This window comes from Eublepharis macularius, chromosome 4, assembly GCF_028583425.1.
Source record: "Eublepharis macularius isolate TG4126 chromosome 4, MPM_Emac_v1.0, whole genome shotgun sequence".
NCBI lineage: Eukaryota > Metazoa > Chordata > Lepidosauria > Squamata > Eublepharidae > Eublepharis > Eublepharis macularius.
In genome coordinates this window covers 121,908,568-121,933,076 of record NC_072793.1, presented here as the reverse complement: position 1 = coordinate 121,933,076, position 24,509 = coordinate 121,908,568, and the positions used below count along the sequence as shown (strand labels likewise).

Below are 24,509 nucleotides of genomic sequence, written 5' to 3'. Positions count from 1 at the left end.
CCCTCCATGCATCTGACTAAGAGAACTGTGATTCTCGAAAGCTTATGCTACAATAAAATTGGTTAGTCTTAAAGGTGCTACTGGACTCTTTTTGATTTTGCTACTACAGACTAACACGGCTAACTCCTCTGCACCTCTGTTAGTCTCTTGCCATGAACACCCCGCCAGGGGTCGCCATAAGTCAGCTTTGACTTGAGGGATCTCCACCACCAAGTCTAATTAGAGGCCTCATGAATTCCGATGCAACATGCATAGGATCAGGCCGCCTGTCCCCGCCGTTTGCTAATCTTTACATTAGCACGCTCTTTTTCTTTTCGAGCTTGTCAGCTTTACTGAGCGTCCGTAAGGGCAAGAAGTCGTCACTCGTGACAAATTAATATTCATGAACACGTTCTCCGCTATTCGTTCAAGAAGAGGTTCCGCCTGATCTGCATATTCAGTAGTTGTCTCGTCATTATTCATGAGCTTTCGCGGGCTTTGTAACCACGTGACGTTATTTTCGCGCGGAATCCGGGCTGCGGCTGTAGTTGAAAGCAACCGCGCCAGTTGCTGCGGAGATGACGGTGAGTTAGCGGGGTTTGGAGCTTGGGTCCTCTTTTAAGGGGTTAAGAAAACGATCTCGGGGCTCGTGTGGAGATTCCATTTTCCCGCTTTGGATGTTTTTCTCCCCGTCCCCTTGCTCGTACCACGGCCACCGTTTCCCAAGTTCATTGTGCGCCATGCGTTCTCCTAACTGTGGGGTCGTTCCCAAAAGAACATCCTGCGTGGCATACTTGGGTGCTTGGGGTCCGCAGTCTTGAGGGGGGGGGCTTTCTGGGAGGGAGGGGGTCTGATAGTAATAATCGGGTTTTCTTCTTAACATCTTTCTCTTGGGTGTGGGGGAAGGGTCTCCCTTTTGTTTAAAGGCATTACAGACAGCAGAGGGAGATCACTGGTTGAAATGGTCGTCCGTCTGCTTAAAAAAAAAGTAGAGGAACACTGCCCCCATAGAAAACTGTAGCCTGTTGGGAAGGCTGTCTTTCCCTCTATATTTTGTGTGGGCCTGCCGCATGCGTGGGGGTTGCACTCACTCAGAGCAGAACTACAAGTGACAAAAGGCACAAGTTGGACACTTGTCAGCTCCCCTCAAGTTTTGATGGGAAATGTAGGCATCCTGGTCTTGCAGCTTGGCTCTCTGACTGCTGTCCAATGGACTTTTCAACTGTCACTTGTCCAACATTCCGCCAAGCCGCCTACATTTCCCATCAAAACTTGAGGAAAGCTGACAAGTGTCCAACCTGTGCCTTTTGTCACTTGTAGTTCCGCTCACAGGCATGTGAGCCCCCTCCCCCCATATTTTATTTATTTGTTTATGTGCTGTAGAGTCCGCCTTTCTCAATGGGAGCCAAGGCAGATTACACAGTGCCAGTGAAATACAATATAATCAACTACTAGGACTTCAGTACATTTTATCTCACTCTTTGCTCAAGTAGCTCAAGGCAGCATACATTGATTTGCCCTGGATCGAGGCGGGTTGGTGCTGTTGATCTTGCTAGATCTCTCAGTGGCGTTCGACACGGTCGACCATCAGTTGTTGACCCACCGTCTCGCCAATGTGGGGATCTGAGGGACGGCCTTGCAGTGGCTTGTCTCTTTTCTCCACAGTCGGGAACAGAGGGTAGCGCTGGGGGAGAGGGTGTCCACACGCCAGTCACTGGTATGTGGCGTCCCACAGGGGGCGATACTCTCCCCCTTGTTGTTCAATCTTTATATGCGCCCCCTTGCCCGGAGTTTCTCACTGGGTTGTCACCAGTATGCAGATGACACCCAGTTGTATCTGTTGATGGGCGGCCAATCTGGCTCTGCCCTGATGCCCTTCTGAGAGCTTTGGAGGCTGTGTCTGGTTGGGTGAAGCAGAGTAGATTGAAGTTGAACCTCCCGAGGAGGTCCTGTACTTGGGCCCTGGGCTGTCGGATGCGAGGTTCCATCTCCCAGCCTTTGGGAGGGCCCCGTTGGTGCCCGTCTCATCGGTTAAAAGTTTTGGCATGATCTTGGATTCCTCCCTGTCTATGGAGACCCAAGTCGCATCTGTTGCCCGGACTGCTTTTTTCCACCTGCAGCAAGCCAGGCAACTTGCCCCCTATCTCTCAGCCCAGGACCTAACGACAGTGATCCATGCAACAGTCATCTCCAGGCTGGACTACTGTAACTCACTCTACTCAAGGCTTCCCTTGGGTCTGATCCGGAAACTACAACGGGTCCAAAATGCTGCTGCTCGTGTCCTGATGGGTGTTCCATACAGGACACACATTACACCGATCCTACAGCAGCTTCACTGGCTCCCTGTGGAATTCCGGATCCATTTCAAGGTGTTAGTTTTAACCTTTAAAGCCCTAAACGGATTGGGACCAGCATACCCGAAGGACCGTCTCTCCCCGTATGTTCCCCAGAGAGTACTTCGTTCAGCGGGTAAGAACTTACTGGTGATCCCTAGCCCTAGGGAGGCTCGTTTGGCCTCGACCAGGGCCAGGGCCTTTTCGGTCCTGGCCCCAACCTGGTGGAACTTTCTGTCTGAGGACACTCGGGCCCACCAAGATTTTGTATCATTTCGGCGGGCCTACAAGACGGAGATGTTCCACCAGGCTTACGGTTGAGGCCAGTGTCAGGACCAGCATTGAGCCTCCCACTGGTCTCCGGTATTCGAGTACAGCTCGTGTGTCTGTCTACCTCCTCTTTGTATGCTGGGGGCAGGAATGTGTAGCCAACTATATCAGGTTTTTGTATATATATAATTTTAATTGCTGAATTTTATTGTAGAATCTGCTATGTATTTTATTGTATTTTATGACTGTTGTACCCCGTCCTGAGCCCACTTGTGGGGAGGGCAGGTTAAACACCGAATAAATTAAACTAAACTCCCTCATTTTATTTATTTTGTTTATTAACAATAACAACAACATTCAATTTATATACCACCCTTCAGGATAACTTAATGCCCACTCAGAGCGATTTACAAAGTATGCCATTATTATCCCCACAACAAAACACCCTGTGAGGTGGGTGGGGCTCAGAGAACTCCAGAGAGCTGTGAGTAGCCCACGGTCACCCAGCTGGCTTCAAGTGGAGAAGTGGGAAATCAAACCCAGCTCTCTAGATTAGAGTCCCGTGCTCTTAACCACTACACCAAACTGGCTCTCATTATACATTATTTAGAGTCTGCCTTTCTTACTGAAACTTGAGGTGGATTACACAGTGTAAGGCAATACGAACAGCAACTGGGATATTCAATAAACAGTGCATTCAATAAACCACACAACAACCCTGTGAGGCAGTTTAAGCTGAGAGTGACTGACCCAATGTCACCTACCTAGTGAGCTTCATGGAACAATGGAGATTTAGGCCTAGTTTGACATTTAAAGCAGTACAGCAAGCCCAGATGGGAATTTGTTTGTAATTTTACTCTTTGTAATGTGTCTTGAGTGTCTGTTAGAAAGGTAGGCTATAAACAAAGTAAATAAATACCTTCAATGAGAACTGGCTATTGATCTTTTACTATTAAAAAAGCTGCCTCCCAAGAAAGCAGCTACAGTTTTACGTGTTACCAGTGCTTCATGTTGTTTAATGTCAGTCTTAGAATTGATTATTTTCTGTTTCAGCAATCCTTCAACCCCATATTGGATCCTTGCTAATACTATGTCTTTGTAAACTTGTATTCATTTACCCCATGACATTGTTTATGAAAATCTTCTTGACACTGTATGGAAATGCCTGCCCTTATCCTTGCTACTGATTGTACTAATCTCACACTATGTAATCCTCCTTGAGTCTCAGTGAGAAAGGCAGAATATAAATAACATAAATAAATAGAGGACACCTACTAGAATCCACATGGGAAAATTTCTTGTCCTTCTAGATCACAAAAATAACACCTTACTTCTGTCAAACATCTCCTAGATTTGATAGACTGTTTGGGGACTACGTTGACTTTCATTACCTCTTAGATTATTCCCTCCCACCAATATTGCTTTTGAGTTTTAAAGAATAAAAGGTTAATATTGACAGAACACATTTTCCTGTGTTTTTTGTGTTTTATACTTTTTATTTTCATTGTAGACTTGCATTGCATGTTATATGCATGCTTATGGTCTTCAAAAATTACCTTGTTTTCTGTATGTGTGCTAATAGGGTGCCTGCCTAAAAGATACTGCCCTCTCCCACCATAGTTTTTAAACTTGGCATTGTATGTTTCCTTAGGATTCTTCTGAGTCGGTCAACATGGCCACCAGCCCTGCACGCAGTTCACGGCGGGGAGATGCCCTCACTTCCAGCCCAGGGAGAGATCTGCCTCCCTTTGAGGATGAATCTGAAGGAATTCCGGGGACTGAAGGCCTCCCTGATGAGGAAGATGATGATGGGGAGGAGCTGATTGTAGACGGGATGGAACGGTAGGATGGGCGCTTGTATTTAGGATCGTTCTCTGTCTGGAAGCAGAACATGAGTGATGCCTTGGTATATTTGCTTAGCGGAAACAGGGTTAGCCTAGAAACTGGGCCCCTATGGGGCAAGTGCTTTTCATTTGGCACATTTCTCCATGACTAAGCAGCTTGGGTTTATTTTGAAGGTTGAGGTATTATGAATTATAGAAATCTTATGGATGATCACAACAAATAGAAATAGATAGGCCCCAAAGTGTTAATTTCACCAGAATTGATTGCAGAAAGTAAAGGAAGAATGGGTAACATCTTCCCTGCAGGGAGGCTTATAAATACTATCCCTGATCCAGCAGCAGTTCAAGGGCCGCTGTCCACATGTAGTTTAGATGGGTTTGGATGCCCAGAGGCATTTTCATGCCCGTCAGAAGATGCATCCAGACAGCTGAGTGAGGCGCAGGTAGGCATCTGTGCTGGCAGTACATGTGGAAGGTTACTTATGTGCTGTTCTCCAGCTGGATCAGGATGTGCCTCTACCTTTTGCATCCCTCTTCTGTCTCTGGAGTTTTAGTCTAGGATCAGCATAGAACTTGGCTTACTTGGTTGTCCTTTCCTTGTAATAATCCCTTCATTCTAAATTTGTATTACGTTTAGATTTTGCTGTGTTGTACCATGTATGTTGAAGGTGCTATGTTAATAGATATTTAATATTAAATATAGAGTGTTTAATCCTAAATATAGAATGGTCCTCCTACATATCCACCCAGCAGTCAACAGAATGCATTGATTCTCTTAGATGTGGTTTTGACAAGCTTGCTGGCCACGTGTCTCGAAGTGGGCTCCTGCCATCCATTCTCCCCACAGCAAGTGTCTCCCCTGTTAGACATCATTGTATGCCTCGTAGCACATGCAGAAGTCCAGGGAGTATAGGTTTAAATCATATAGTTGATAACTCGTGTTAAAACTGAAAGATAACAGCATGATTCGGGCCTGTGCATGTTGGACTTTTTTGCACACACAAGCTATGCAATGTGATGCCAACATATAGGCCTAGGGTTGTAAGAGTAAGATGTGATTCCTTTTCCCAGCACACGTGACGTAGCCTGACAGTTCTGTCTTTAGAACTCACCCTTTGAGCAATACAGCATTTGGGGGCAGTTGCAAGCACTCATTGCTGTTAAGGAGGTGGGGAGAAGCCTTCTCTGGAAGGGATAGCCCATATTAACAAAACAGGGCCATTTCTCTCCCACCCTGTGAGTATTTAAAGATCCTAAATGGAGTCCTGGAACTGGCACAATCCAAATTCATCCGCCTCACTGCTGTCCCTGGTGCTCAGAAGTCCAGTGGAGAAGATGAAGATCAAATCACAGGAATTAACTAAATAGAATGCTTTGTTGGAAGAGTCATATAGTTTGCCTCTTGAAGTTTCTTGGTGTGCGTGAAAGAGAAGGACATAGTGAAAGAAAAACACTTGAGAGTCCTCCCTGGAATACACTGCAGTGGAGTGTGACATATCAAAAGAAGCCGTGGCAATGTTTGATGCAGTTGAATCTCATTAAATATTCTGTTACAAACAAGAAATGGTTATTTTCTTGGCTTCATTCTGCAAACATAGATGCACCCATAAAACCTAACCTGTACACTTCATGGTAGTAAGTTAACATTCTTTTCATCAAATATATAAATATTTTGAAAGCCAAGTTAGAAGTAGCAGATGCACTATGTCTGCAATTCTGAACATTATATTTCTGACATAGACTAGAGATGGCAGCACCCGTACTGTTTTTAGAGATGATCCTGAAACTGAGAGCACCAGCCTCTGACATAAGTTAAGCGTGGGCTTTCCATCAGTGGGCCTCATAACAAGCATCTGGAGCATTTGGTTCTGCCATACAGTTGACTGACTGAGATGTGTGGCCCACTAGGGACTACCGCCCTATTCCAGAGTTGGATGTCTATGAACCTGATGGCTTAGCCTCGGATGAAGAAGACGTAGAGGAACTGACTGCCAGTCAGAGGGAAGCAGCAGAGCAGGCGATGAGGCAGAGGGACCGTGAAATGGACCGTGGCCTGGGCCGCATAGGAGCAGGTCTACTTTATGGTATGTCTTTATCCATGGTCTACTTTTTGAAGACCCATTCACTTTGTTTACCCCCAAAATAAATGGCTTGCTTTGCTTTACTGTGGATCCCCAAAACCTTTGCTTTGCTTTACTGTGCTTTGCTTTGCTTTACTGTGGATCCCCAAAACTGTTATACTACAGATGGCTTAATGAGATGAGCATGGGTATGTTTAGCCTGAAGCAGAGAAGACCGGGATGGGGAAGAGGAGGAGGATAGGATTGCACTCTGAAGGGATGTCACTTAACAGTTGGCAAGGACTTGGTCTTTGCTGCTCCAGAGGGCAAAACACAATCTAATAGGCTTGAGGAAGGTAGGGTTCAGCAAGGGTAGATTGGCAATGACAAGGGCAGATTGACAATGAAACCAGTTAGCCACCAGACGAATAGACTTTCCCTTGGTGGTTGTTTTCAGGCAGAGGCTAGACTGCCATCTGTCAAGAATTTTTTGGATTCTCTGCACTGAGCTGAGGGTTGGCCTAAATGGCCTATGAAGCCCCTTCTGACTATGAGAAAAGGAGAAGTTGAAGATAAATATGAGACCAGGTCATGTTTTCTGAGTATATATGAAATGATCTTGTGTATGCATGCTGTAGCTGGAATTATGGTAATTCTATATAATATAGAATTATAGAATTCTATATCTGTGTCCTAGTCTGATCTCTCCCCCTTCCCCTCCATCCTACAGAGAGTGACGATGAAGATGAGGATCGCCCATTGCGGAAGAGGCGCATGGCTGAACGAGCTGCTGATGGCTTGGAGGATGAGGATGAAGACATGATTGAGAGCATTGAGAATCTGGAAGACATGAAGGGGCACTCAGTGAGGGAGTGGGTGTCTATGGCAGCACCTCGACTTGAAATCTACCACCGCTTCAAGAACTTCCTGAAGACACATGTGGATGATCGTGGCCACAATGTCTTCAAGGAGAGGATCAGTGACATGTGCAAAGGTACAGCTGTGTAAGAATAGGGAAGCAGAATGATGGGGGGGGGGAGTAGGCTATGTTAACCAATTGCTGTATCCATAGAACATTTGTTCCTCAGTATTTTTCCTGCTGCTGAAACTCGGACATGCACTCACATTCTTTCAGCTGCAATTTGAATTGTTCTTTCTATCTTTTTTGTTTGGGGGGTTATGCATTGGGCTCCTACAATTGGTCACATAACTTGGAAATCCCTTTAGCAGAATAAACATTGTAGATGTTACCGCAGGTACAGGATTTTGCCCTCTCCATCAGTCAATCACTCTGACTATGGCTTTTCAACATACAGCTTCTCTTCCTCCCTGGCTGTCATATGTATAACTTAGGAACTCTGTTGTTCATAGAGCAGTTTCTTGTGGATAATTCCACTATTTTTATTACTACTTTTGCTATACTTAAAAATATTGTCTGTTCTTAATAATCACAACTAAATCCATCTACTATTCGCCTTTACATACACATTGCAAATTTCAAAAAGAGGATTTCCATGGATCAAATATAATCAAAAAGAGTAGTTTTCTTATAATAATTTGTACTGTTCAAATATTACTGTATCTAATTCCAAAGAGGTGATTCGCATGCTGTAAAATTTGCATAGTGAACCAGCCAGTACTATAGTTGAGGATTCTGCACATGTGCAGATGTTGGAGGAAAGCAAAGCAGCTACAGTTCAGCTATCATTTTTGGAAGCCACAGCAATGCATGACAAAGAACCTCTTGCAAAGTTCTGTGGAGACCTTGGGTATGGTGGATAGGATAAGGAGGAGGAGGCAGCAGAAGTAGTGCCAAGCAGGGTGTCATGTGTGCACACACCCATGCCATTTGTGTTCACTGTAGAACTGTACTGATCTCTCTGCTCTAATGTATTGGTCTCATGCCATGAGCATATAGCTGTGCTTTGTAATGTAGCCACATAGTCATGCCATTCTTGCCTGCCTGAAAAAGACTTTGATTGCTTTGTAATCTTCTACTGTTTCTATCCAGACGAAGCTATTGTGTTCTCATGCAACTTCTGAGCTTTTCGCGCCTAAATGCAATCTGCTCTAAGGGAGTGGGGGGAATAGTACTTCCTATATCAATAGTGCCTTTGCCTATATAATAATTCCTGCCAACTTTCCCATCTATGGTTGTACCCCTGAACTGAATGGATCTCCAAATATAAGCCTTTCAATCAATGCACTGGAGTGCTTGCTGTGAGGGGTTTGGGGATCTATCTGCCATGGACTGCCGTCCCTAGAACTGACACAGGGTGGCAGAGAAGTAAGTGGGGAAATGGGGTTTTCGCTCCCTAGAATTCCTCATGGGTTTCCAAGGTAATGGTCTATAAATCATAAAGCATTACATAACATTGTGTCCTGTCTGTTTCTGTTGTTGTAGGGTTTTATTTCAAAGGTTATTATTCAACAAGGGAATGAGTTTCAGCAGATATTCTTAATATTCATATTGTTGATACTGTTATCAAAGAACATAATAAACTGTACATTTTATAGGTAGCGAAACAAACATCACTGTTGCTTGTGTGGCCACGCCATTTAATAGATGGAGCAGTTCATTCTATGATTGACATTTGAATGTGGTTTGAGTGGGAATGTGGCCCTATTATGACACAAGCTCACTTCACTCTCTTTTGGCAGAGAACAGAGAGAGTCTAGTGGTGAATTATGAAGACCTGGCTGCCCGAGAGCATGTCCTTGCCTATTTTCTTCCTGAGGCACCAGCTGAAATGTTGAAGATTTTTGATGAAGCAGCCAAGGAAGTGGTGTTATCAATGTACCCCAAATATGACCGGATCACTCAGGAGATCCACGTTCGCATCTCCCATTTACCTCTGGTGGAGGAGTTACGGTCACTCAGGTGAAAAATCAACTTTGTTTTGGGGGTGGGGGGGCAAACTCTTTGCAAAACACTGCAGTGTACATTTCAGCCAGTTTAATTTCCATCATCGGTCTAAGGAAGAGGCCATAATATGAGTTTGTTCATGTATTTAGAATATTTGTTTGCTACCTCTCCAGAAAAACAGCTTGAATGGAAAATTGCCATAACAGAAAGCTATAAAAGTAGTTGATTTCTCAATGTCTCTCGGTCATCTAAGAGCCAACCATCTTAACTGGGGGTCTCATTTTATTAATTTTTTGTATTTCTGATCTCCTTTTCTCACTGAGACTCAAGGCAGATCATATGCCCGCCCCCCCCCCCCCGTGAAGGGGGGGTTAAACCATCACCCCTATGCAAACACAGAGGCATGTATGAACCACTGGGCAGCATGAATTGTTATATTTAATGTTTTTAAATGTTTTTAAATGTATTATTTAATGTTTTTAAATGTTTTTAAACATGTTTGTATTTGTTATCCGCCCTGAGCCTGCGAAAGCAGGGAGGGCGGAATATAAATATAATAAATTAAATTAAATTAAATGGTATAAATCAATGCAATCCAATAGTATGAAACATCTAATAATAGTACTATAACAGTACTAGGATTACAAATTAGAAACAATGCAAAAACTATCAGTCGGGATATGTCAAACAATGCACAAAATGGAATTACAAAAGTAAACAATTTATGGAAGATAATAATACAATAAACAGATATTACATACCATAAACAGTGACATAGGCATACAGTACAATCCTGTTCCCTTTATAAAAGCTCTTGCAGAATCATTCTGTTATACTGACTTGCTTGTGCTACTGTAATGGAGGCACCCTTAGAGGTACAGTCTTTCAGTGGCAGCACTTCAAAAAACATTTAAGGAGTGAAATAGATTTTCAGAGAGCAAACATATATATTTAATTTTCCCATTTTATTAGCATTATCCTTCCTTTGTTGTCTTTTCTTTAAGAAGTTTTAGCTTTGACTCATTGGAAAGATGCTGCAATCCCATAAGCACATACATAGATTGCCCTCTTCTGCACTTTTTCTAGCTTTGCAATACTGCTTTTCCATACCATTTATTTAATGTAAAACTTTAAATGCTCTCTGCAAATGGAAAGCTAGTATGTTAGAGACAGGAGTTTTATCCTAGCCTCTTGTTTCCTGTTTAGTTTTTTATTTATTTGCATGGAGCTTTTTTAGAGGAGTGTTCAAAAATGTGATACCCTTTCTGCAGTCTGAAGTGGTCAAGACATTCTGCTACCTTATTCCACTGCATATGTAGACCAGGTAGCAGAAGAAAATGAGAGGTCAGCGTGTATTAAAAGGAGCAGGGAAATGATCTGATACTTGAGACAACATCCTTCTGCTCTGTAACCAACGTAACTACTCTACTAGTGAAGCATGTTTACTGCCCAGCCTGCAAGCCTTTGGACACCCTGAATTGCCTTGGAGAGTTAACAGCTCCCAAACATCCCAAGCTACTAAGGCCATTAACTGACACTAGAAGAGAGCATCTTGAATTGCAGCTGCAATGGTGAAGACAGTTCCTGGAGTCTTGTTTTGGGATATTAGCAGCTATTGAGTCTTGTCTCCTCCATCCTTGGATTAAAGGTGCTGCTAATTTCAGCTTGTTTCATTAAGGTTTGCTTAAAAACTTATTGAAGGTTTCTAGTACATTGCAGCTGGTTCCAGTAGCATTCTGTAGTTACTTTTTCTCTGCTGAAATTAGAGGCTCTGCCTACTGTAACCTTGTTCTTGTTGTTTCTTACAGGCAGCTACATTTGAACCAGCTGATCCGGACAAGTGGAGTTGTAACAAGCTGCACAGGAGTCCTCCCCCAGCTCAGTATGGTCAAATACAATTGTAGTAAGTGCAGCTTCATCCTGGGACCTTTCTGTCAGTCTCAGAACCAGGAAGTGAAGCCTGGATCCTGTCCTGAGTGTCAGTCTGCTGGCCCCTTTGAAATCAACATGGAACAGGTAAGTGACACTTCAGACAGGGTTAGGAGCCTGCTGGGATATTTTAAGAAGCCAAACCAGTTGCATTGGTAACAGAATTGGAAAACATTTCTGCTGGTTCTAAACTTTCTGCAGATTTGCAAAATGTGTACATTGGTTAATGAAATTACATTGTTTATTGAAATCTCTTTGAAATTGACTGTACTGACTCGTACTAGGTAATCTGCCTTGAATCTTAATGAGAATGGTGGACTATAAGTAAGTTAAATAAGTAAAAATAAAGTCAATTAAATCTTTCAGTGGGATGAAGCAAATTGTTGCTTGCTGGTATAAGAACCTCAGGTGATTTGTAGATGGTGGTAGGGCAGATGCACCTGCGCTGGGTTCCACTTTTCCTGGGCACTGCTTCACTGTTACCTCCCATTAGGCATCCTGTGCTAAACTCCACAGTTTAGAATTCAAGGATATCTCAAGCACTTCTATATACCTTGCCACCTTCCTCCCCACGCTGTAGCTGACTGTACTGTTTGTAACAGCCCTTTCCTGCATCACTTACCAAGCAACTGCTGTTTATAGGGTTTCATAGCTCCATTTGTCCAAGCTCTGCAGACCAGGCCTGCAGTCCTTCAGGTAGTTCTGCTTATCTCCAACCATCAATTTAGTAGTAGCCATATGGACACCAGTCTTAGTTGTTGGGCTGGAAGTTTTCAGGAGACTTACCGCATGGACTATATTGTTTGGGCATATTGAAGAGTAGTAGCTTTTTACATCAAGATATAAGCTCTTGGCACTCATGGTTGTGGTGTGGGTACGTGGCATGCAGGGTTGCAAGAGTTTGTCTTGTGTGGATACTGCACAGTGAAGTATGCTGCTGCCTACCAGATTAATAATATGGTTCATACCTTGGAGACAAAGTCTTGTATCATTCTCTGTAGATACATAACTAACATGCCTACTGCTGTTCTGGAGATATATGAGACCTGTCCTTGCTTTAAATCTGCAAGGTCTCATTTTGGGCTTTGTAAACAGTGATTGCCTTTGTACACTTTTCTGCCTGAAGCGTTTGGCCTATAAAATGTTGCTCTTATGTTTGTATGTATAATAAAGTGTGCTTAATAGAACTCATCAGTCATTAGCATTAGATGCTTTCTTGCAATGCCGCATTGCATAGTGGCCTTATCTGTTAGTGTTTTTTAGTGAATATTCTGGAGTTTGGAGGCCCATCCTCTTTTCTATTTCTGTGCAACTCATCACTGCAGGCTCCACTGTTACCTTTGAATCTCCTAATAATGCATATTGATTCTCCTGCAGACAGTCTACCAGAACTACCAGCGCATCAAAATCCAAGAAAGCCCCGGGAAAGTGGCAGCTGGCAGGCTCCCTCGCTCCAAAGATGCCATTTTACTTGCTGACCTGGTTGACAGCTGCAAGCCAGGAGATGAAATTGTAAGTGTCATGTCCAGAAGTTGGAAAGGCAGGAGAGAACATTACCAAAAATAATGACCCTATTCATAGAGTACAGGAAGGGGGTCCAATAGAAAGGAAAATAAAGTAACTTCTGAAAGAAGTACACATCTTTCCAGATTTTCTCAGACTGCAGTTTTGGAGTGTTTTTTTGCACATGCAGCAGAAAATAGAAGCAATCATTGCTTGCACAGCCATTTTTTCCCTGCATGGAAAATCACCTTCAGACTAGGAATTGCAGGCTACTGGCCTGACATCAGTTTTAAGCCTCCATGGAAATGAAGACAGGCTCCTGGCGTGGTGTGTAAAGCTTCAGTGAGCTGAAGTTTACTGCCTGGAGAGTAAGCTCCATAGCAATGTGATGACTTGAAACTGAAGTACTTTCAGAAATTTTTGCTGTTTTGTGCAAAGGTTAGCTGTTCAAGGTTATATGTTAATTTTGTACATGTTGCAAGCTTTTATTATTTCTGCAACAATGATCAATCTTCAGACCATTATGGAAAGCAATGGCCTTCACACAACTCATAGGTTGAGAGAGCCTCTTATACATTAATCCAGTAAGCCCATTTAATAAAGTAGGACTTACTGTAACTGCCATAGACAACATTTAATACATTTGGCAACTTGTTCCCTGAACAGTTTGGTTATGTATATGGCATAACGGAATCCACTTTGATTCATGTTCCTATAGTGATTGGCAGCAATGGTTTCTGCAGTTCTCTGAATGACTGGGAATTTCCCTAGTACCTGTGACTTTGGAATGTCCTTTTTCTCTGCCTTTCAGGAGCTCACTGGAATTTATCATAATAATTATGATGGTTCTTTGAACACAGCCAATGGATTTCCAGTATTTGCCACAGTGATTCTGGCCAATCACATTGCCAAGAAGGATGAGAAGGTAGCAGCTGCAGAACTTACAGATGAGGATATGAAAGTCATCGTAGGCCTCTCCAAGGATGAGCAGATTGGAGAGAAAGTGAGTGCAGTTCTGAAGTTCTGCCATCAAACTGATTGTCTGTGATCCTGGGCAAGGAGACATATGTCCAAATGCAAGAGAATTTCTTCCTTATTGTGTACCCTGACTGGGAGTAACCTCAGACAGATTTTAGAAAATTGAGAGAAGTGTATCTTTAAGATCTGTATCACATTTTTATCCTTCATTTCTTCCAAAGATCTCAAAGTGGCATACAGGTTTGGAGTAAAGAGCATACTCCTTGAACTGCACATGTTTGTGAGATCCCACCATAATTAGTACGTAAGGGAGGAGCAAATACATTGCCAGTGTCATGGAAGACACCAAGTTCCTGTCTAGTCTCTAAGCAGTGTTGCTCAGAAGCTGTTCTGTGGTTCTCAAAAGTGAGAGCTTGGATCTGGGTGGTTTGGAGGGAGGATCTGGGGGCAGGACAGCTGTGGAAGTTACATTATGGTATCTTACCTTTACCTTTGCATACACTGAAGGTTACATAGTGTGCTGTTATCAGGCCTGCCTTAGTTTCCTAATACAGAGCAGGCTGAAATTGAACCCAGTGAAGACGGAGGTCCTGCAGCTGGGACAGGGGCTGCCAGATGTTGGGATCCAGCTCCCTGCCCTGGATGGGACACCACTGGCAACTTTGCCAGTGGTAAAGAGTCTGGGTGTGCTCCTGGATGCCTCCCTATCGATGGAGGCCCAGGTCACAGCGATTGCCAAGTCTGCATTTTTCCATCTTCGTCAGATCAGGCAACTTGCCCCTTACCTGATGCCCCAGAACCTGGCTACAGTGATCCATGCAATGGTCACCTCCAGGCTAGATTACTGTAACTCACTCTACGCTGGGCTACCCCTGGGCCTGATCCGGAAACTACAACTGGTCCAGAATGCAGCGGCATGGATCCTGACTGGTATACCTTACCAGCCACACATCACACCTGTCCTGCGCCAGCTGCACTGGCTTCCGGTTGAATTCCGAATCAGGTTCAAAGTGTTGGTTCTTACCTTTAAAGCCCTGAGTGGGTTGGGACCGGCATATCTTCGGGACCGCCTCTCCCTGTATGTTCCCCGGAGATCGCTCCGATCAGCGAATAAATATTTACTTGTGGTCCCCGGCCCTAAGGAAGCCCGCCTCGCTTCAACCAGGGCCAGGGCCTTTTCAGTCCTGGCCCCAGCCTGGTGGAACACTCTGTCAATGGAAACCCGGGCCCAGCAGGACATATTATCGTTCCGCCGGGCCTGTAAGACAGAACTGTTCCGCCAGGCGTTTGGTGATTGAAGGGGGCGGTGCCATGTCGGCCTCCCACCTTTGGGGTGGGGAAGGTTCTCCCCACCACTGCACCTTGTTAATTTGTTTTATTATTTGTATATTGATTTTAGTTTTTGTTTTTATAGATTTTAACTGTTCACCGCCCAGAGCCCCTGGGGATGGGCGGTATATAAATTGAATAAATAAATAATAAATAATAAATACACAAACATAGATGTGTGTTCACAATTTCCCCTTGCATGTGGAACAAATGGAGCAGCATCTTTCCAGGACTGTGAGAAGCTTTCCGTTGCACCTGGGCTGTCTTGCATGTAAATGTACAGCGCTGGCCTTTCTGCCTCATGGATGACCTGCTGTTTTTATTTCCAGATCTTTGCTAGCATTGCTCCTTCTATTTTTGGACATGAAGACATCAAAAGGGGACTAGCCCTAGCCCTGTTTGGGGGAGAACCCAAAAACCCAGGTAAGTGCTAACTCTCAAAAGTGCTAGATCTCAAAAGAGCTAGCACTTACCTAGCTCAAGATGAATATTGCTTTTGCACTGACACCCTGAATTGCTCAGTGACATCTCCTCTTGTGCTACAACTGGAAAGAAATCTCAATCCTGAGATGCTTGAATCGATGATGTACCTGTAGCCTGCATTTTTGTATACAGTTCATGTATCTAAGTGCAGCAAGGGGAAGGTTGTTAGTTTCATGAATCTGGATGTTACACAAGCACACAAGAAAACAGATCTTCCACCCCAAAATGTTGAAACACATGAAGTTGTCCTTAAATTTCCTGAATCTGTATTAAGAAATAAGTTGGATACTGACAGTATTATCCTAAGTAGAGTTTTACCCTTTCATTGAATTTAGAACTCTACTTAGCATGGCTCAGTTTTGCATTACTGCACCCAAATTAATCTCGTAGTTTCTTTATGTATAATGCTGAACTTTTCATCCTAAAGATAAAAGATCGATGGGCTTTGGAAACAATGGAAAGACAGGCATCAATAAAGTATACAATTTTGCATTCAGTTTATCTTTCATGTTAACATGACAATAATGTATTAAATAATTTATTGTTCCAGCAGAGAGCATCATCAGAATTTAAGATACTGGTTTGGGTTTTTTGCTGGTTTCATTTTTAGGTGGAAAACATAAAGTCCGTGGGGACATCAACGTTTTGCTTTGTGGGGATCCCGGAACAGCCAAGTCTCAGTTCCTGAAATATGTGGAGAAAGTGTCCAGCAGAGCTATCTTTACCACTGGCCAGGGTGCCTCTGCTGTTGGTCTGACCGCTTATGTGCAGAGGCACCCAGTGAGCAAGGAATGGACCTTGGAGGCAGGTGCCCTGGTGCTGGCAGACAGGGGGATTTGCTTGATAGATGAATTTGACAAGGTGAGTATTGATTTGAGCACGCAACAGAGCTTGGGGTCAGAGTCTAGGATAGACTACAAATAGTACAGCCTAGACTGCTTTAGTGCAAGGCTTTTGAACCTGATAGCTGGGAGGTGACGAAAAGAGCAAGCGATGGGCGACTTTGTACCTGCCTGGCAAACTAGCATAGACGGAAGCGGCAGATTTGGATCTGGAATTGAGAGATGCAGAATATCAGAGTGGGTGGATCAATAATGCTAGGCAGGACTAACTGCAGTGTCCAAGGAACCCTGCAACTGAAGTCAGTCAGACGCTTTCTGCTCTTGAAGATCCTTAAACATGTAGTTCTAAACACCTATATTTGGAGAATTTTGCTGATGTCTCTTTAGCAGAGCAGTGGTCACATTAAGGGGAGGTAATTTGGGATGTACGTGCATAAGCTCTGTGTAATCATGTCTGTGAGCCTCAGCTAGCAGGTGCTTGAATGCCTTTGTGATTCCTCAGATGAATGATCAGGACAGGACCAGTATCCATGAAGCCATGGAGCAGCAGAGCATCTCCATCTCAAAAGCTGGCATCGTCACGTCTTTGCAAGCTCGCTGCACTGTTATTGCTGCTGCCAACCCCATAGGTATGTGCTGATGAATCATGAAAGTAAAAAAAACATCTGCTGCTCTGCTCTTTATAAAAAAAGTCATAGTATTGCTTTTTTTCTGTCCCCTGCTAGGATGTCTGGGGGAGTTACTGCTTTGCCTGTAAAGTAAAGTAAAAACAAATCAGTGCTAATGGAGAAGGGAAGATACACCAAATTTTGGAAGTCTGATTACAGCAGCCTGCTTTTAAATGAGTTTCTCTCCTCATCCTAGGTGGCCGCTATGACCCATCCTTGACTTTCTCAGAAAATGTTGATCTGACCGAGCCTATCATCTCTCGATTCGATATCCTGTGTGTTGTCAGGGACACAGTGGATCCTGTTCAGGTATAATACTTGGCAAAATGTTTCTATCTTGGGCTGGCACAGCACCTCCATTCACCTGGCATGCAGGAACCCAGGAAATATCACAAGCTGCCCAGAGCAGAGCAGCTGGCCAAGGCCCAGAACAGCAGCTAACCACAGGAGGCAGGGACGACTGGGGGAGGCAAGCACAGAAGGTCAATCACCGACACAAACCTCCAGAGAAGTCCTGGCTGACAGGTCCAATGGTGAGGGCGGCCAGGCCCCCAGAAACCCACCCAGGCTCACAACTGAGGTCCAGGACTGAACTGGAAGACCTGGTCAGCTAGGGGAGAGGGAAGAGGGTGATGCTCCTCTCTCCACTCTGAGGCTGCTTGCCACCCTCTCAGCCTTGGCCAAGCCACGGGGCAGCGGGGGGCACAGCTCTGGATTCCACCCCAAACAAGGCTGAGCCCAACAGTTTCTTACCTGAACAATGTTTAAGGGCAGATTCATGAGGACAGCTCAGGCCACCAAGGACAGAAATACCCTGACATGGGTAGTATCGTCATCTGAAAGCTATCGAGTTATTTGTGCTGCTGCTGTAGTCCCCCCCCCCCTCCCTGTTGCACGTGAGAGTAGCACAGCCACTTAGAAATAGAGTTCAGGTCCTGCTAAGCTGTTCATATTTTTTTGAACTATTGTCTCTCTCTTCCTCTGCATTATACAGATAATTGATATACTTCTGCTTTAAGTCTATTCTGCAACTTCAGCAGCTGTCGCTCTTTCCTGAATTTTCTTATAGGATGAGATGCTGGCTCGGTTTGTGGTTGGTAGCCACATCAAACATCACCCCAACAGCAAGGATGTTGTGAATGGAGATTCTCAAGAGATAATCCTTCCTAATACTTATGGTGTAGAACCCATACCACAGGAGGTCCTGAAGAAATACATTATCTATGCCAAGGAAAAAGTCCATCCCAAGCTCAACCAAATGGACCAGGACAAAGTGGCCAGGATGTACAGTGAACTCAGGAAAGAATCGATGGTAAAGCAGCCACTGGGGGAAGTAGGATTAAGGCGGTGGGGATGGGAGATAAAGGTTTTTGCAGCCTGGATTACTTGAGCTAGAGATCCCGCTCTTGCCTCTAAGTGGAACAGCTACAGCTGTTGCTGCCAAACCAGTTTGGAGTTTATTTAAAGAGTTAATTTACTAATCCAGCTGGTAAGCTTGAGCACCTCTTGCGTTCTCTGCATTGCACTCTCTTTGCCAGCAGATGGCGAACTCTCCATAGTTGGTGGTTGTGGGTTTTCCGGGCTGTATTGCCGTGGTCTTGGCATTGTAGTTCCTGACGTTTCGCCAGCAGCTGTGGCTGGCATCTTCAGAGGTGTAGCACCAAAAGACAGAGATCTCTCAGTGTCACAGTTGTTGACATGGTTTGAATATTTCATGTGCTCCAGTCTACTGTGGACTTTTAAGTATTTTGCTGTTAGTTTCATTTCTCCATAGCTACGCATGATTCTTGGAACTGTAAACCTCAAAAGCAGCCAACATAACATGAAGGAAAACTCTTGTTATGTAGGCTCATTCTGTTCTTTCTTTAGGCAACTGGAAGTATCCCCATCACGGTTCGTCACATTGAATCCATGATCCGAATGGCCGAGGCCCATGCCCGCATGCACCTGCGGGATTATGTGATGGAGGACGATGTCAACATGGCCATCCGGGTGATGCTGGAGAGTTTCATTGACACACAGAAGTTCAGCGTCATGAGGAGTATGCGGAAAGTATGTGAGGATGGAATTTTTGGTGGTTGCTTAGGCTTGGGGCTCTTTCAGAACGTGGGGACAGAACAGAATCCCTGTGCACTCAGTGAGGGATAACTTTCCCTGATTTCCCCTCTTCCATGGAAGACCTCTAAGCTATTCTTAGGGGATCCTTCATCCCTCAGGAGCAGCTTGGGGGTGGCATATTTTAGGCTGCAGCAGCGTAGGGGGAGACAAGGAGATTTAGCTTCCATTGTCAGAAATTCATGGAAGCTACAGCCCTTTCCATCTGTGGAAATGGTTGAGTTGGTTGAGATAAAGGCATTTCAAGTATTCTCAAACATTTGTGTTTGAAATCCCTTTTCATTTCTCTAAAGATGGCTTAGCTCTGTGAGGCAGGAATAAGAGATCATGCTCACAGATTGAACAGGAATGGTTTTATCTTCGTCAGTGAGGATATTACCCCTTTTTACACTGATTTTGGTCAAAAGCCCAAGTGGATGAGGGCAAGGGCCAGAAGTCTCACGGCAGAGTCCTGCCATGCTGGTGGGTGCAGCAGAGTATTATAGACAGATGGAATGGCCTGAGTACACTGGAATCTGACTAACAGTATGGTTTCAGTGTCTGGGAGGAGGAGATGTTCTAGAGCTAGAATAATGGGTCGGTCTTTTTCATATTTTCAGTGTTTTTGTCTATTTACATTGGTTTGATGTTAAACTGCTCAGTTTGCTGAAATCATTGCCCTTCCCAACTGGCTGAAATCACTGCTACAGCACTGAGCAATCTTACTCAAATACTGGGGGAAAGCAAACCAGAGTCATGAACAACTTTGTTGTACTTGAGCCTTGTGTGCATGCACGTATGTCAAAGTTGACTTCCCTTCAAAAAGTAGCCATGGGTATTTCAAGGTGTTAAATTCCAGCTGGTTTCCCCTGAAAGGGAGCTTAACAGCTGTTGCTACCACAACTGAAGAGACCCTGCCCCTCACCCTCCTAGTTTTTGCTTCATGAATGGATGGACGTTTGAGGAGGCTTTTTTGTGGCTCTTAATATGCTCAAGTTCATAGGGAGAAAGTATTTTCTAAAATACAGCTACTGGTATGAATCCTAACATTGGAAGCAGGTGCTCTGAATCTTTATCACTTATTAGATGAAAGAGAGTAGATTTTACTAGTGGTCCTCCCTCATACCCCTGAAAGACCTTTCTGGTTGCCATGCACTACTTAGGCTGGAAGGACTCTGTATGTTGCTGTTACTTGTGTGAGCCTTGTAACTAACACATGTGCTTCAGCAACTTCATTTTATGAAACTACTTGGGGATCTGTAATAAAGCTGTCATTCTTTCTTAATTCCTCATTGCTGGCCTTCTTTGAAATGCTTCACAGAAAGTTTCATCTGTGAGCCTCTGAAGATGGAAGGCTATTCCGTCAGCATTGAAGCAGAGACTGGGTTGACTTAAGGGAGTGTCAGCATATGCCTTATTTTTTCTTTTCAAAACGTTGGTGATGATGATAACCCTCTCAACTTTGCTTTTGTTCTTCCCGTGCAGACTTTTGCTCGCTACCTTGCCTTCAGGCGGGATAACAATGAACTATTGCTGTTCATTTTGAAACAGCTGGTATCAGAACAGGTGATGTATCAGAGGAACCGTTATGGGGCTCAGCAGGATACCATTGAGGTGCCAGAGAAAGACTTGGTTGACAAGGTACAGGACTTCTTCTTTCCCTTTGAGTTTTATGTTAGAAGTCTGAACCTTATCTGTTCCAAGCCTTTTCTCTTCTGAGCTGACACTGATGTTAGTTCATATGTACTAAAGAAAATCTTGAGCTCCCAGAAGTTTGTTGGGGTTGTTTGCCCTAGTTTTTTCCACGTTTTTGTACATAGTCCTAGAGATGAAGTTTTAATGAGAAGAGAGCTAAATATGCAAATACAGGCAAGATACGGCGCTAGCTACAAGGATGCAGTATTCAGGGCAGCCATGAGAGGGCAATCTTTGAAACATTAAGCCCAGATAAAAAGCAGTTTGCAGCCGCTCTCCAGAAACAGATTAAACTTCTTCACATCAACTCAGTGGATAAAAATTAAGAGGTTGGGAAGCCTAAAATGGCAGGCTGGGAGTCACTGGTTGCCAGGGTTTTTTTTCTATTTTTTATTTTTTGAGAAGACATGCAGTTTCCAGAAAACGAGATAGTTTTGTTTATTTTTAAGCAGAAGTGAATGAGAAATTCTTCTAGATAGATTTTTAGATGCTTTCTTATTTTAGATACTGTCTTATCCCTATCTTTGCTTCAGTTTTTGTGAGGTCTAAGGACAAATGTAGTAAACTGAAGGATTTTTTTCTCCTCTTCTTCCAAGCCCTGGATTGATCAAGCAGATATTCTGGACTTGCGAAGCCATCCTAAGCAGAGTTACACCCTTGTAAATCCATTGAAGTCATTGTGTTTATAAGGGTGCAACTGTGATTAGGACAGCGCTCTGTGGGTTTTCCCCAAGGAAGCCTTCAGATCAGCCAGATGCATCCCCCTGGCTTTGTTTGCACAGGTGCCTGTTTAACTACCTCTTAATGCTTGTTGAATCAAGTAATGGCAAGAACAACATAAGTGGGTGTTACGAGAAAAGGCAAATGTCAAGCTGCTACAGTTACTGTAGCCCTGCCAGTGTGCCTAGCCTATAACCTCTTTTTCTTCGGAGACTGTATATTTTGTACTAGCTGGAGAAACAAACTTTAATGCTCTCTCTCTCTCTCTTCCCTCTTCTCTCAGGCTCGCCAGATCAACATTCACAACCTTTCTGCCTTCTATGACAGTGAGTTGTTCAAGATGAACAGGTTCAGCCGCGATGTGAAGCGGAAGCTGATTTTGCAGGCATTCTGAAGTCCATGAATTCCTGAGTAGCTGCAGAGAAATAAGCATGTGGAACTGTGCATTGCATAATGATTGCAGTGGAAAAAACAAACCACTTTTTAAAGCCTTACAGGAAAGATCTAGAAGCTCTGCTGCAGTGAAGGACTTGTGCTTAGAATAAGTAGAATTGACCTGAATGTTTAATGCCCAGAATTCCTATGTTTGATTCTAGCTGAGCTTTGAGGATTAAAACCTCTAAAAGGATATTCTTTGCTTGTTCCAGGCTCCATGTTTGAAACTTGTCCTGATTGTGGATGGAGGAATATTGTCAGAGTTACTTATTAGATCTGAAGTTTATTCTTTCAGTAATAGAGTGGTTCTGGATAGCCTGAACAAGCAAAGGGAAAGGAAGCATGTGCCTTCTTTCCCCACACATTTAGGAAGTCCAACTGAGCCTACACATTTCCCTCTTGGAAGATGTGCTTATTTACTTCTCATATGGAGACAGCTCATGCATCTTCTATCGAGCAACGATGAGTGGGCTTGGCTTTAGTTGTTTGAAACTGGCAAGGAAACTGCTTCTCGTGATTGTTTTGAACACCCAAAACTGTTCACAAGTACTGTCTCATTGATTCACAGGTTGCTTAGTGGTTCATGTGCTGCTGAGTGAAAGGTTGGTGTGGCCTCTTTATTGGTCGCTAGTGCATTCTTCAAAGAAGAAAGTTGGTTTGTCTTCCCCCCCCCCTCCTGTTACACTGTGCTGTCATGCATTTGGCCCAGCACAAAGAAGGTTTATGGAAGTTTTAATACTGAAAAATAAAGGTTCAGATTTTTTAAACATGAGTGCCTTTAAAATGCCCTTTTGCAAATAAAAAAATGCAGTTATACATACCTTATCCTTGTCTGTGAGCATGTGGGGCAGGGGATATTGAAGTCAAAAGTTTTCGGTGATGGCCCAGGTAAGATACATGCTGTCTGTCACCTATTTGATAGGGGGGAGTTTCCACCTAGAGAACAAGCAGTTGTTCAGTCTAGCATTGAGTTCTTCCTTGTCTCCTGAGCTTTCAGACAAATGGCTTACCTACCTATTGCACCTGCCTGTGACCAGGTCAGAGTCCCTCATTATCTCTTGAAAAACTAGGTTGGGTCAAAAGATAGCTGGCCTGTTCCTGGGCACCAGTGGCTTCTCATACCAATTCCAGAACCTTTGGCAGGCCTCTTACAGAAGCAATGTCTTGGCATCAGAGATGAGCCAAAAACCAGTTCTATAGTGCCTTTTTTAACATAATTACATATGCATTTTAGTGTATTTTTAAATGCCCAGTTATTCTTTGCCTTGAGCCTTGGGGGGGGGGGGGGTAAGGCAGGGCCAGGACAAACTGAGGCCTCTGGGGTTTCTCTTCTGTACTCAGGCAGTGATGATAACTGGAGGATTAGACTCCACTGCTTGCGGCCATGCTGCCAGCTCTCTCTCTCTCTCTGTCTGTCTCTTTCTCTCCTACTAGCTAGCCTGTTTTTATTTCCTCCTCCTCCCATGCTTCTGCTACATCTCCTCAGATCTTCTGCAGCCTCTTCTGTTCTCTGCTGGTTGCTACAAGTTAGTTCTTCTCTTACTCTGTATCTGCTATTCTTCTGTCATCGTTTCCATTTAATTCTTCCTATCTTATGCTACAGCTACCCTTTCAAGAGTCAGAGCCACACCCTTCTAAGGCCACTGGCTTAGGAGGGTGTAACTCTGCTTAGGATGGCAGAGTTACTCCCATCCATGATCTGTGTGGGAATGGCAGAGACCTGGTTGGATGATGGAAGGAAGCATTATGCAGTAACAGAATGGAAACAAAAACACAGCTGCTTGAACCATGTTTATTTCATGGGTACCCTGCCTTTCTCCCTAATGGAGACCCAAAGCAGCTTACATTGTGCTTCTCTCCTCAATGTTAACATCACAGCATCAACCTTGAGATAACCCTGAGGTTAGGCTAAGAGGAAGCGACTGACCCAAGGTCACTCAGCAACGTCCCAAGGTAGAGAGAGGCTTCCCCAGTCACAGTCTGTCACTCTAGTTGCTACACAACATTGGCTTCCTGCTTCCTTACCCTTTCCACATTTTTGCCCAGTTCTGACAGAAAGGCAGGGGTGAATTTAATCCTTCCATTTAATCCTTTCTGACTTACACTACAGCTGCTCTGATGTTTTAAGGAAGAAAATAATCACAAACACAACTTTATTTTGTTGCCATCACTTTGCATTTGTAAACTGTTTATTAAAATAGTTTAATGTGCTTAGCAAGTTAAATTTAAGCACATTAGACTATTTGTATTTAAGGTCTAGCTTTTTTGCCAGGTAGCCAAACATGAAATTTCAGGTTATATGTTTAAGAAAGAAGTATCCCCCTGACTCGCTCTATAATTTTGAAACAGATTTCTTGTGCCTGGGGCAATACTGCTTAAGACACCACTATACCATAAAATCTACAGGCCTGCATTCATATACAGGCTGTTTTCCTCTTCTAATCATCCAGTGTTCTCTTGTCTGTATTAATGCCCATTCTT

The 24,509-nt window shown here is 43.9% G+C and overlaps 1 protein-coding gene across 1 annotated transcript; it reads left to right on the top strand.

Moving 5' to 3' along the window:
* Positions 1–502: 502 nt before the first annotated feature.
* MCM2 (minichromosome maintenance complex component 2) lies at positions 503–22,865 on the top strand. Its single transcript, XM_054976909.1, has 16 exons — positions 503–563; positions 4,234–4,424; positions 6,335–6,510; positions 7,217–7,480; positions 9,148–9,367; positions 11,161–11,368; positions 12,659–12,793; positions 13,596–13,787; positions 15,421–15,514; positions 16,185–16,435; positions 16,919–17,045; positions 17,281–17,393; positions 18,154–18,396; positions 18,954–19,136; positions 20,664–20,819; positions 21,877–22,865. Exons 1-16 carry the CDS (start codon positions 558–560, stop codon positions 21,985–21,987), a joined length of 2,670 nt encoding a protein of 889 aa, XP_054832884.1. The 5' UTR covers positions 503–557; the 3' UTR covers positions 21,988–22,865.
* The last annotated feature ends 1,644 nt before the right edge of the window (positions 22,866–24,509 follow it).

Bases quoted from the DNA above. Each gene is read 5' to 3' on its own strand.
- MCM2 (XM_054976909.1), top strand. The intron at 13,788-15,420 runs GTGAGTGCAGTT...TTTTATTTCCAG, and splicing joins ATGAGCAGATTGGAGAGAAA to ATCTTTGCTAGCATTGCTCC. The intron at 20,820-21,876 runs GTACAGGACTTC...CTCTTCTCTCAG, and splicing joins AGAAAGACTTGGTTGACAAG to GCTCGCCAGATCAACATTCA.